At 41.9% G+C, this 13,482-nt stretch overlaps 1 protein-coding gene and 1 non-coding gene across 2 annotated transcripts in view; both read right to left on the reverse strand.

Annotated features, from left to right (window-relative positions):
• The window catches only part of khnyn (KH and NYN domain containing), a 15,578-nt gene continuing 2,096 nt past the window's right edge, over window positions 1-13,482 (reverse strand). Inside the window, exons 2-9 of the mRNA XM_031727052.2 lie at window positions 12,963-13,221; window positions 10,201-10,335; window positions 6,641-8,460; window positions 5,158-5,288; window positions 2,876-2,972; window positions 2,630-2,737; window positions 2,327-2,428; window positions 1-2,240 (exon numbers count right to left, since the gene is read on the reverse strand). Of these exons, the coding sequence (XP_031582912.1) occupies window positions 1,847-2,240; window positions 2,327-2,428; window positions 2,630-2,737; window positions 2,876-2,972; window positions 5,158-5,288; window positions 6,641-8,460; window positions 10,201-10,335; window positions 12,963-13,184 (3,009 nt within the window). The 5' untranslated portion in view covers window positions 13,185-13,221 and the 3' untranslated portion in view covers window positions 1-1,846. The remainder of the gene's footprint in view (window positions 2,241-2,326; window positions 2,429-2,629; window positions 2,738-2,875; window positions 2,973-5,157; window positions 5,289-6,640; window positions 8,461-10,200; window positions 10,336-12,962; window positions 13,222-13,482) is intronic.
• trnak-cuu lies at window positions 4,229-4,301 on the reverse strand. Its single transcript has one exon. It is a non-coding gene; the product is annotated as a tRNA-Lys (tRNA).

Consider the following 13,482-nt stretch of genomic DNA (forward strand, 5'->3'; position numbering starts at 1 on the left):
TAAAAAAATTATTTTAATTAAGAATAAGAATAAAATATATAAATATTAACAATACAAATACGATTACGGCTATTTATTCACACTGAAGGTACATTAACAATGACATTTCGATAAAGAATGAATTTTCCATGTTTTGGTTGGCTCTTAATTTCTTCATCCAGACATACCTTAAAGATATAATTATAGACTCATAACCAAAGTTATGCGAAACAAAAGACCTAATTAAAATAAGTTAAAATATATAATTGTGCAGATTTTTGCAAAATTGGGTTTTTACTTTCTCAGCACGACACACTCTCTTACACCAGTTACTGTTTATCCAAAATGTATTCTCAGTGCCAACTATGTGCCTTTGATAGAAATCTTTCACCCTATTTTCTAAGTAAACCGGTGGCTGTAAAATTAAAGGAAAAACAAAAGAAAAATACACAAAATATGTATTTTTATATTACCAAAGGCAGACTGACTGTTTATAAAATGGCTCCATTATGATACCATATGGGATTCACAGTAGTTTTCCCAGAGTTAAAACTACCCGGAGAAAGATCGTTAATAGGTGTCATTACACAATGACTATATTAGTCTTATAAAAATACAAAAAAATAAAAATAAGACTCTGCTGCTGAGCTAGTGTCTCTAAGGCTGGTTTTATGGTCACAAATGTGTCCATCTGCTTACAGCTTTTGGTCAAACAGGGGGGGTTTCCCCCACCCAAGACGCTCTCCCGTGCAGTCCTCTGAAATCTAGACTGCGCGTCGCTGTAATTGGATGACATTTGCAACTGCAGAATGCTGACTGGTTGACAAGTCAGCATTCTGCTGACTGGTTGACATTGCCTGCATCTGACAACAGCACTCACTGCAGGTGGATGGGCAGTCCCTGGATTGGATCATGCTACCTCTGCTCAACCATAAAACCAACTTAAGGCTGGGAAGCTGTACTAAAGCTAAATGTCAATATTAGCACGCTAACCAATATGTTTATATATATTTACATTAAATTGGTGTGTCTGCACCAAAATGTTAATTTGGTGTTTTTGCATGCTAAAATGCTAACTATGTATGTTAGCATTCTAGCAAATATATTCATGCTTACATGTTAATTTGGTAATTAGCAAGCTAACCAAGGTGTTAACCATGTGATTGTGGTCAATTAGGGGTTTTAGCATCCTAACTTATGTGTTAACTAAGTTTTTGGATGTCAGTTTAATATGTCAGCATGCTAACTAATGTATTAACCATACATTCATGCCAGTTTGGTGGGTTAGCATGCTAATATTTGGCATTAAAGCTACAAATTGGAATGTCTTCAGTTTTACTGGTGCTTTGACATAAATCAGACTAACATAAAATACACAAACACTGATAGCACTGCATAAATGTGGAAGAATAATGTGGTCAAAAACCTGTGGATTCATCTGTATAGTTCTGAAAGAATAATCAAAACAACAAACACAAATGTTAATGAACTGACAGTCATTGAGGGATTTTGCTGGTTCATTTGACAGAGCTGGTCAGGTTTTTAGCTTTAATTAAGGATCTATCTATCTTTGTAGTTGCTATTGTGGTATTTCCATCCAGACTATATCCATATTAGAGATGGATGTAACCTCCGAATTTGAAATGTGAATCCAAAACTGAGTGTGCAATAGCCTAATTTTCTCAGCTACTTCACCTTCATGGTTCTGATTTAAAAAAAAAAAAAAAGACCATAAACCAATAGATGATGTCACAGATGCTAAAATCCATCTTGTACATAGAGTCTATTGTCACACGAGAAAATGAATAAAAACTGAGCAAAATTCCGTGAGAAAATTCTATGGTGAAACACTAAAACTGAGAGATCTCTAGTTTGTTGATTGCTGCTCCAAAATCAGATCAGACAGCACGTTGATGTCCGTCTCTGCCGAGTGGCACTGCAGCACCAGCGTCACCATGTTGTCCTGATTAGGGAAAACCTGACAGAGCTGATCTCTCAGGTTGGCTGTTTCTTCAGGACTCCTCTCGGCCCGGGCCCCCTGGCCATGACCTGCAGCACCATACTGCTTCTGCTTCTGTCCCGTGTCCCATCCCTTTCCTTGCCCTCTCCCTCTACCCCGGCCGCCTCCTCCCAAAGCGTCGAGTGCGCCCCCTAGCGTTCGGTCACGGAAGTTGATGACCTCTGTTTGGGAGCGGGGCTGTTTGGAGGAACTGAAAGATGAGGCCGAACCAGCAAAAGAGTGATTTCCTGGATTTGGACTCCTGAAAGATGTTGAGGAAGAAAATGAAGCATCATGCGAAATTATTCTCAAAGGATTGGATAAGATCTGATATCTTGCGTCTGTTACCTGTGCTCTGAACGCAGGAAGTCATCCAGGTGAGGCCCTCCTCTTCCAAGAGGGTCATCGGGGACCATGAAGTGATCCCCGACAAAAGTGTACTGAAGAAGACTGGACAAGCAGCAACAGATTGCAGAAGAAAAATGTATTTAGTGAAAAAAATTGTGTAAGGTATTGACAGTATTTTCTGTCAACCCAACTTTTAGGATCTTTTAGATAAAAATGGACAAAAGCGCCCAGAGACTGTCCACTAGAAACCATTCTAGTGGAAATCAAAATTTCAGTCCCCCTGACTGCGCAGCACTGCCCTACCTCTTTTTGATGATGTCCCTCCATACGGGGGACTCGTCCAAGAGGTCCCTCAGGTTGTCGTTGGTCACGATCACTCCGGCAGTCTTCTGTGCGTGCTGCAGTATCATTCTGCATAAACACAAAAACATGGGTATCAGTTTTTGGCTTATCTGAACTGTATCCAGATAGACTGAAGTGTGGACAGCAACAAAACCACATGAAATGCGATGGGTTGTGTAAACAAAACAATATCTCAGTGTCTTGTACCTGTCATCATACGAGCTGATCCTCTTGCCTTGGACCTCTCTAGATGGCGTGTAGGAGAGCAGGCCCAGCTGCTGCAGCTCTGTCAGATAGTGCTTCTCTGAGAGAGACACAAACAACACTTTGTTTACGATGCAGTCTGCTATGAGGGGAAACACCCACACGCATGCTGAAAGCTCACAAGAAGTCTGCATTCACTAAGCATGACTTGTTTTCTCGTTTGAAGTCTTTTGCAGAATCCAGAGCTAGCAGGAACAAGGAGCAAACATGCACAACAATGGGGTCACAGCCTGACCCCAATGTGATGCTAGCTACACACTCATAGAGCGGAAGTTATAGCCATGAACTAGAGTTTTTGGAATTAAACCTTTAAGTAAAATATTTTCTAAAGCTGCAGTTTCAATCACTCATTTAAATTGAGCTTTATCAACAGTAAAGTTTTGTTTTTATTAACTGAGTTTAACACATTTGCTTAGCAAGCAAAAGTTGCTGGTTCGATTGTGGTCGGAGACACGGTGTCTTGTGCAACACATTTGTTACCTCTGACAGACTAAACTAAGTTTCTTACTTCAACAAAAAATAATCAAGAAATTAATCGAAAATCAAAATTATACTTAGCTGGGGCCCTGAAGTCTACCCATGTCACTCTCCCATTGCTTTACATTTATCTTACTTTAACCTGTCAGCTCCTTTGTGGCAACTATGTGAGAACAGAGCAAAGTATTGGCCAGTAAACTCTGGCAGTAAAAGCAGGAAGGTGTCATGTAAGCTGAGAGCTGCATGCTCTCGGCTTACACAGCTCTCTTACCTACACCAGTCCTCTGAAAAATTAAATACGTCCTTCATGCTTCTATAGTGTAGCAGGTTTTTGCCGCTGTGGGTTTCCCAGCACACAAAAACTTGGACACGGTGCTTAGCTTTGCCTGTGTTCTTTATTCTGCTATTGACTTTCACTCTTTAAAATTGTCTTCTCAAATGATGCCCTGTTTTCGCTCGGTCCTTCTGGCTTCTCCAGCTGCCACCCGTGAGGTTCTCTCCCAGCCCCAGGATGCTACTGTGTTAAATGGGAGGGACACAGAAAATGCATACTAGTCTCTCCTGGCACTGCCCCCTGAAACCTCTCCTCTACAGCTGAGCCGAAACCTCACTCCACTGCCACATATAGGAAGTAAGAGATTAAGTAGCAGGTAGGTGTTTCTAATTAAGCGCACTCGATTGACTGATCATCAACAAGTGTGGGCAGTTTTCTCGTCTGACGCAGCCACAGTCTACCCAAGAGAGGACATCCTAATTTACTGGTCAGACTGTTTTATTCTGCGCGCACACTTCCTTAATAAGTTCTGTCACAAAACACACTGCCCAACATGGGGCTCAAACCCATGACCCTAAGATTAAGAGTCTCAAGCTCTGCTGACTGAGCTAGCCAGGCATCCACTTATGATGACAAAAATGTAATGACTTGAGTAACATTCAGATTTATCCAGAGAAACTATAAAAAAAACAACAACCACCAATGGCTACATCTCAGACTCTACAGGACTCAGTTCGCAAGTTCGTGACAGCACAGTTAGAAAAAGACTGAATAAGTATGGCTTGTTTTCTAAGGGCGGCCAGAAGAAAGACTCTTCTCTCTAAAAAGAACATGACAGCACAGCTTAGATTTAAAAGGCTACATCTGAAAAAACAACAAGATTTCTGGTGTAGATGCTAATATAATACCATAATGCACAGCATGGGGTGGCTGTAGCCCAGGAGGTAGAGCAGGTCATCTGCTAATATCCTTGGGCATGTTGCCTAAGCTTCGGAGTATGAATGCATGTGAATGTTAGACAGAAAGCACTTGCAGCAAATCTACTACAAAATGGCTGAAAAAGAAAAAAATCAAGGTGCTGTGAAAAACTCCAGACTTTAACCCGACTGAAATGTTGTGAATAGACCTTAACAGAGCTGTGCATAAACTCATGCCTGAAAACCTCAATGAACTGAAGCAATTTTGTAACGCGGGCCAAAATTCCTCCACAGTGATGTGAGAGACTGATAAAGTCAACAATTCATTGGGTGTATCTAATTTTTCACACAGTCATGTGAAAGACTTTCTTTTTCACATGTCTGTAAGTCAAAACCTAAACCAAGTATATTCCAGTAATAAAAAAACTGCTCACTGTGTAAACTGTGTGCTACGTGTGAGAAAGGAGAACATCATTATGTGATAACGTCATGACACTCTCCCGACCCTGACAAGAGTTCAATTTCAGCAACACAGATATTAAGTTTCAAAACGTTACCTTTGATCCTGGGGTCGTTCTTTTGCCTCCACTGTGGAATTAGGGCGCTGATTTGACGGTGGCCTCGGTCCCAGAAGTGCTGTACAGCCAGAGCGATTCCCCGACAGGAGAAGAAATGACCGAGTCCGTGACTGTGGAAAAATGCAGATCGCCATTAAAATCAGACATGATCCAAGGTAGAAATCACTGTTACAAATAATGCTTCATATGATCACAGTTCACTGGATTTTCTTTCTCTTTTATCACTATGTGTGTCTCCATCAGTCATTAATATTGAAGTTGAAGCGCAGTGAAGAACAATATGCTGACTTCCAGTTCTTGGAACCCCTGACCTTTGATGACTGTGCTGTCCAATCAAAAGCAACAGTTAAAAATACATCTAAGAGGAACTAGGCTACATGTCACTTTGCTAATCACGAGATAGTTCCTAATTCCCCGGAGTATCAGACCTTGTGACCCTGTCACCCCTTTGTTTGACATCTGTATCTCTGTTGATATGTTGCACTTATATTTTCCACCAGAATAACCCTTCAAGTTGGATTTTCCACTCGAAAAGTCAGAGAAGGCCCACCAACCCAGACTTCCCATTCCAGGATGGCAAAACAGTAGTGAAACTACAAAACTGGCACTCGCTATTACCACTATCGTGTATTTGTGGCTCACCAAATAAGCCATACGAAGAGCATCAGGCTTTACCCATGCAGGTTGAAGAAACCAAAATGTGTAACATGGTCAAATCGGGATCAATGCAACTCCCAGCTCTGAGCTAAAAATGACTGCAGCATATGTATTTGTTGATGGCACCTACTCTCACTCATCAAACCCTTTAAAAAACCCATTTAGCACCTACATATATTGATCTCTGTTCCTTCCCTTTGCTTTGTGTTTCTGTGTAAGTGTCATGGTTCGCCAATGGTTCTGGGTCAGTTTATCTTCCTGCTGCCACTCGCTGGGTAGGTAAGCCCATCGCAGAGTACAATTATTAATGAACACACTGCGATCACAACTTTATAAATCTTTAAACAGAGTCTACACATCAGTCACGGGTGTTCCTTTACCATCTATTACAATCAGTTCTTTGGAAAATACAATCACCATTCCTGGAAAGTTGACAGAGGCCCACTGCAGCATGGGTATCTTATTAATGCACAATGCCATTGTTATAACAAGTTTAAATGTTTAAACATGCACTCAACTAATCATTCATAAACTGTGGCATAATGTACCACTAAGCTGGAGTAATAACTATATATTTCCTTTTAAGCTTTTACTTTTAGAGCAAAAGGACACAAAGAGTAGATCCTCATTTCTAAATATGTTTTCAAATTCTCAAGAAGTCCTTCACATTTGGCCTAACAGGACTATCTATATTTCCTTTTTTCATATTTCCTTCTCATAAACACCCCGCCAAAATAAATCTTCTACTCTATTGTATACTTTACGGCATTTTTCCAGTATGGCCTTTATTTGCTGTAATTCTTACCTCATAGCCACGTTACTCCCGTCAATTATGATCGTCCTCAGTCTTGAGTCTCCGGGCTTGTCTGTCAGCTTGAGTTCAAAGGGGATCTGAAGGCTCTCCAGGAATCGCTGCTCTCCTGTCACCACCACCGAAGGAGTAGACGCGAAACCCCGTTTGTCCCTCGCTCTGGTGGGAGACGAGTCCTTCGTGCCAGAGAATAAAGGCTGAGGAGCTTGAAGTGCTTGTTTAAAGGAGTGCCTTGAGCCATTGTTATGAGCGTGATGATTCTGTTTTGTGGGAGATGGATTAGGCAAGTAGTTGGTGTTGGCTTGTTGCTTATGAGATTGGAAATTGGTGAGCTGAGGTTCCATGGATGAGGCATAAGTAGGCATTGGTGGCCCTTTGACCCCAGGTAGGACGATGTGGTGAGGAGTTTGTGACTTTGAAGGCTGGTTTTGCTTTTGCTGTGAGTTGTACAAGGTCACCGGTGACTCCTGGGGTTTATTAGTCCAAATATCTCGTCCCTCAATAGGGACACTACCATCAATCCTTGACACCCTTATCTTTTCTCGCCCATCGAATTCTCTCTCTTCTGGAGGTTTATAAGGCTGAAGTTCTGGTATTATTTGAAATTTTGACCCGCCAGTCTCCAAGACCACATCATCCATCTCTCTCGGTCCTTCTCTGAAGGCTTCTGCCTCTTTGACTCCCTCTTTCTGCAGCTGCAGGAGCAGCTGGTGAGTGGATCCATCAGGCAACAAGTTATACAGTTTGGTTACGTTCTGTTCAGGGTACCCACAGCTGGCTGCCGCTTTCTTCAACACCCCCAGCACAAAGTCTTCCTCTTGCTCTTTATTCATTACGTCTGTGTTGACTTTTCCCTGACTGTGTCTTGCATCCCCTGTTGCGTCTTCCCCCTCTCGTCCTTCTTCAGTTTCTCCATCGCTACGTATGGCTCCACCGCCTCCTACTGTTTCTCCCCCATCTTCTCTGTGTTCTGTCTCACAGGGTCGGTTTTTCTCTGTCTGATTCAGGTCGACGGCGTCTTCCCTCTTTGGGTTTGGGAGAACCCGATTTCTCTGCTCTTGGTCACTGCGGTCCTGCTCCTGTTGAACTAAGTCCAGAATCTGTGATGCCTCTTTAGGTCCTGTTCTGGCAAGCACTCGTTTCACAACCTCCTCTGTGTATCCCATGGCGGTAAAGAATTTCAAAAGAAGCCAAAACTCCTTGTTTCCCATCGACAGCTGCAACTCCTGCTCTTTTTCCTCCCCGGATGCTGTTGCTTGGCCCAAGTGCTCTTCTCCCACCTCCTGTGGTGAATGCGTGGGTCTTTCCTCAGCACCCTCTGCCCTCCCTCGGGTGCCTGCAGACATGGGAAAAGCTTGGAAGAAGGAGTCTTTATTTGCAAAGTCATTTCCTGCGCATGCAGCCATCCCTTCAGCCCATCGCTCAGTAGTGCTAGAAGGATCAGGGACTGTTTGCTTTAGGGCACTGGGTATTTTAGACCTATCCTCTGAATCCCCATGTGGCCTTGCCTCTGTATTTACATCAGCCAGTGATGAACTAGGGCTTGATCCAAGTCCCGATTCTTTCACCAAGTCCAACAGGATTTCCTTTACTGATCCTGGCAGCACAAGAAGATCCAGGATGTGCCTGTCTTCCCACTTCTCCACCAGAGTTTTAAAGGCCCGTCGTGAATCCAGGGACTCACCTGAGCCTCCATCCCCCATGCGCTTGGACTGTGTGCCCTCATACCTCTCTACCAGGTCTGTAATAAGAGAGTAGGCTCGCACCACCGGCTCCATCAGGCCAGATATGAGCAGGAATCCTGGAGAGCCGACCTGATTTGGTAGGAGAAAGACAGAAAGGCATTAATCAGAGTTCTACTAATGACTGAAAAATAATAATATAGCAGGTCATTTAGACCAAAAAAGACCAAACCAAAAGAATAAAAGAGTTCTACTTAAACAGATCAATGTTTAATTTATTTATTTTGCCTACAAATTCTTCATATTCAAATACAGAATCTAATTAAAAAGACTGAGAAAATAAAGGAAGCAGGATGGTGACAGCTGTAATGGTAAAGTTAAGTCATGGAATTATGAACCCATGGGAGAGGCCAATGGGAGGTGGCAATGTTTTAATTACAGTCTATGGCTTCTCCAGGTGCGGAAATCTGCCAATACAGTTACATACACTTACAGGGCCCTTTGTTAGGTACACTTGTTCAACTGTTCATTAAAGCAGATGTCTAATCAGCCAGTCACATGGCAACAACTCATTGCATTTAGGCATGTAGAAGAAGATGACCCGTTGAAGTTCAAACCAAGCATCAACCAAGCAAGTGACTTTGAATGTGCATGGATATTGGTGCCAGTGGTTTGAAATGCCAGAAGTCAGAGGAGAATGGCCAGACTACCTCAAGCTCATAGTAAAGCAAAAGTGCACCATATGGACAAAACTACTGGGCCACATCTCCTCCGGTCCTGCATGGAGATGGACTTAGCTCCTACCCAGAAATCAGGTAGTCACCCGTAAAAGTCACTCCTTAGGCCTTAATTTAAACATTTACACACATTAAAATTGGGACCTCAAAATATTCATACTGGAGTTTCCTCTTCCTCTTAAGTAAGATTATTAAGATACGTTCCAAGAAATTTATGGGCAACAAATCATACTGAAAAAGAAAGTTGTCAGAATGCAGGGTTGTATTTTTACGTTCTATAAGTCGCCTTAAGAATAGACCAGAAATTCCCAAAAACTTTCACAGTCTTACTTTTGAAGGCAGTTTTTAACTTGTTGAAGGCATGTGACACATTTCCATCTGATGGTGTAAAACTGATATTGACTAATAATGTAATTTCTTATTGGAATAACAGGACTGTAATCTCTTGATATCACACTATTAGTCACTATCTTTGTTGCATCATCAGTGAATAAGGGCACACTAAGCTTGTTAATGTATTACACCCTTTAAACCTTTTTTACTTTCATTTAGAGCGACGTGTTTTTTGCATTATAAGTCTCTGAGACCCAGAAATGAACTTCTGACACTCCCAATGGGTTCTAGATATCATGACTAGAGAAAATCCATAACAAATTGAAACTGGTGAACACAATTCTTGTTTTTAAGTCATTAAAGATGATGTATGCTGTGCTTATCCCACCCTGGAAAAAGAACACTTCAAAAAAATCATTAAATGCCCCAAATGACCATGACATTAATACCCATAATTATATGCACATCAGTTGTGTCACATTGGTTGCTACCAGCTAAAAATTGGGCAATGACAAACTGAAAGGCTTTAAAACAGATCAGGTATAGTTTATAAAGAGGATTTCTTTGGTTATTTGGGGCAAAAGTGGAAATGAATACAAAAAAAAGAAAAAAACTGTTGTTATTTTAATATCAATATAAGCTCAGATTTCTACAATTTGTGCATCGTTAATAAAAATATCTATTCAGTAATGATAAAGTTATTAAAAGGCTAGAGAACCAATGTAGTAGACAAACAAAGGTGTAACAAATGCCTCTTTATAGTAACTATTACTGTGAAACCGGCCTGTTGTTGAGCTCTTACCACTATATGTGCTGAGGTGCTTTTTATCAGGCTGTCCATGAACAGGCCTTTGGCTCCGCAGAAGACACAGTGAAGCACCCCAGGATACGTAATCTCCTGCTGTTCCTCCTGGTTCACAACTCCTTTCACAAATAACTGAAAAAAACAAAATAGTGTTATTAAACTTTAGTAATTATGAAAAAGAAGTTCCATGGGAAGAGCCATAGTTGAATGCGCTGTCCATGCATCATGTAGGGAATATTTAAGGTTTTGATTATTTTCTACACTTAGAGAGAAATGTGGAAGTTCAGAGACACCAAAGGACTGACTGCACGAGAACGGTCAGTCCACTTACTAGCCGGATGTGTCTAGGTATTGCGTACTACCTAGTGGATAACATGGATAAATTTGTGTTTATCTGGGAAATACTTTACGTTTTGTAAAACATATCTAGCTACGGGAAGGCGTTTAGCTCAAACATGCAGTCAGATTGAAGTCAGATCACGTTCTCACCATAAACACGCTTTGTAGTCTGTTTGGGACCGAGCCAAGACCACCTCCTCTAAATGGTCTCGGTGCAGCTGTTTTGCTGTGATCGCCGTGTTCACATCTGCACAAACGAATCGCACCGAGGGGGAAAACAAACCAGAGTTCGATTTAATGGCCACACAACAAAAGCACAAGCAGCGCTCTTGTGTCGTTTTGGCTGATGGTGAACCTCTAGATTTTTGTAACCTCGTACCATTTGATGTTGCTGCAAAAGCTGTGCTTGGCAAGCATAAATGGATGTGGCTGTGTGATGATGTCACCGTTGGCGCACAAAGAGACCGATGCGGTGGGTACGAATGACTGAACCCTGACCCCACTGAAGTCCGTCCACAGGAGATCCTTCTACCCCTGTTTGTGCTAAAGTTTCAAAGTCTTCAACCTCCACGCTCTAATCTAGCTGCGGACATTAAAGAAAGTAGGAAAGGTAATAAGCAGTTTATTATAATTTATGTTTATAAAATCATCTGGCTGACAGTAGCTGCAGCAGATCCACTGACTGACACTCTTATCTCCGCCTCCGTTGGTCGTTTTATACACCTACTATTCTCGTTTGAACATCCACAGCTGCGGTCTGCACATGAAGGAGATTTTTTTTTAGACAGCTAAAACAGGACAGTAAAACAATATAAGATTAATAAAATACAATACAGTACTGACATATCACTCTGTCAAGCTGATATTTGCATCTCCCAAAATGCCCTTTAGCAAAGAGGAAGTCCACCTACGTATGGTTTGCATGTCTTCTCAAACTGCATACATGCCCGACAACGTTGTGATTACAGCTACTACTGCTACACTACAGGGACTGACTTTGCAGTGCATCAGTCTGCTAGTCTTTGTATGAGTGAACGAATCTTTCTGACTGCATGTGTCAACGGGCCACTTGCATATGTGGACCGAAACCTAACGAGTGAATCAACACCTAAAAAACTTTGATGAGTCATTACCTGGGAATGGTCCCTTTACACTTAGTAGACTGTAGACACAAAAAACCCAACTAAATTTACAGCTGGATTAATGACACAAGTGGGTTAGCCCTGCACGAGGATGCGGAAATATGGTGCACAATGGAGAAAGCGGGGCGGTCGACGATACTGAAATAACAGTAAAATCAGAACGATTGTTTACTCGAGTGATTAGGTAAAAAAAAACAAAAAAACCGGCTTGGGCGGCCCCTGAGATAAAGCTGTGATTCGGGTAAAGAAAAAAAAGATTTCCCGTTAAAGTTGATGCAAGAAAGATTAAACACTAAAAGAGAGAGAAAAGGCCTCCTGATCTGACAGATCGTGATGAGAAGCTCAAAGTAACGAACGGGCAAATATTCCTTAAAAGGGATATTGCCGAGAAATGAGAGTAGGGGGGATGAAAGTGCTTCAGTTTCACAGTTCTTAAATACATTTCCAGCTACCGTACGCAAATATATGACTACTCAGACGCACACTTTATCTCGCACCTCTTTCCTGCCTGATTAGCAGCAGCGATGTGTGCTTTTTGGACATTTTGAGGTGATTTGTTTAACTTATTTCACAAAAGGTTGAGTGAAAAATCTTCACGACAACAAGCGTTTTCCTAGCATGGGCACAGTGCTCTCTCTGGTTCTCTTTGCAGTACTTCTAAGTAAGTCACAGCACATACATTAATTCAGTTCAGTTTTATTAAGATGGAGCCAAATCACAACAACAGGGGCCTCAAGACTCTTTATACTGTAATGTAAAGATGATACAATAATAGAAAGAAACACGTAAGTAAAGTCACCTGATCCAGCTCTTAGAAGGTGTATAATTCATCACAATGAGTTTGTTGTGGTTATAAAGCAAATATGGGTCACACCCCTCCCACTCTGGTAACAGGGCGGAGCTTCAGCTATCAGCTGATGATTACTACTTAACTGCTAAAGCTCCCCATAAATGGTATTCTGGCTTGTTTTCTTTCACTGCTGTGGCACCTTTTTAAACTAAAGCTTAAAATCAATGCAGTAACACTGGATAAGGAAAAATTAGCACCACTAATGTGAACTCATCTTGTCAGATGAATCCCCAGCAGAGTCTAATGGGACGAGTCCAGTTTCAGTTACCAGTTAGAATTACCGATAAGTGAAGCTGGACCTGGCCAGAGGTTACTGCAGTGAGCAACCTTTCGTAAGTCAACTTCCATCGAGTTTATGAGCCACACTGCCTAATAACGTATCTCTGTTCTGGACTGATAGGGCATTGTAAACAAGAGCAGAGCCTCACCTTGGCGGCTTTCACATTGGCGCTCGGCCCTCGCAGTTTCAGCCATATTTGGCCGTTGCTGCCGTGAGGCAGATCGTCCGCCCCGATGCTGAACGCCACACTGAATATCCGCTCCACCGTGCTGTGCAGGGAGGTCAGAGACCCCCGCAGCATCCCGGCGCACGCGAACTCATCCTCCAACTCCGCCTCTCCTCCGCCTCCGTCGCTTCTCTCGTCATCCATCCTTTCTTCTTAAATTGGTGACAGACGGTCGAACATACTGCGAAAAACACATTTCAGTATCCGTCAGGTTAAAAAAGGTTAAAGGAAGAAAACATACAAACTAAGACTGCTGCCACATAGTTATTACAGTTTGGGGTGTTTTGGATAACAACAGCTGGCTTTTTCTAACAAGGGTAAAATGATGTACATTAAATGTTTACAGTTTTATGAAGGTGAGCTTATTGTGTCCAAAAATGCATGAGAGATAACCAGGACTCATAGTAGATTTTAATTATCTTTAAGCAGCTCCTGCTGAAAA

Source organism: Oreochromis aureus, linkage group 3 (assembly GCF_013358895.1).
Source record: "Oreochromis aureus strain Israel breed Guangdong linkage group 3, ZZ_aureus, whole genome shotgun sequence".
Classification (NCBI taxonomy): domain Eukaryota; kingdom Metazoa; phylum Chordata; class Actinopteri; order Cichliformes; family Cichlidae; genus Oreochromis; species Oreochromis aureus.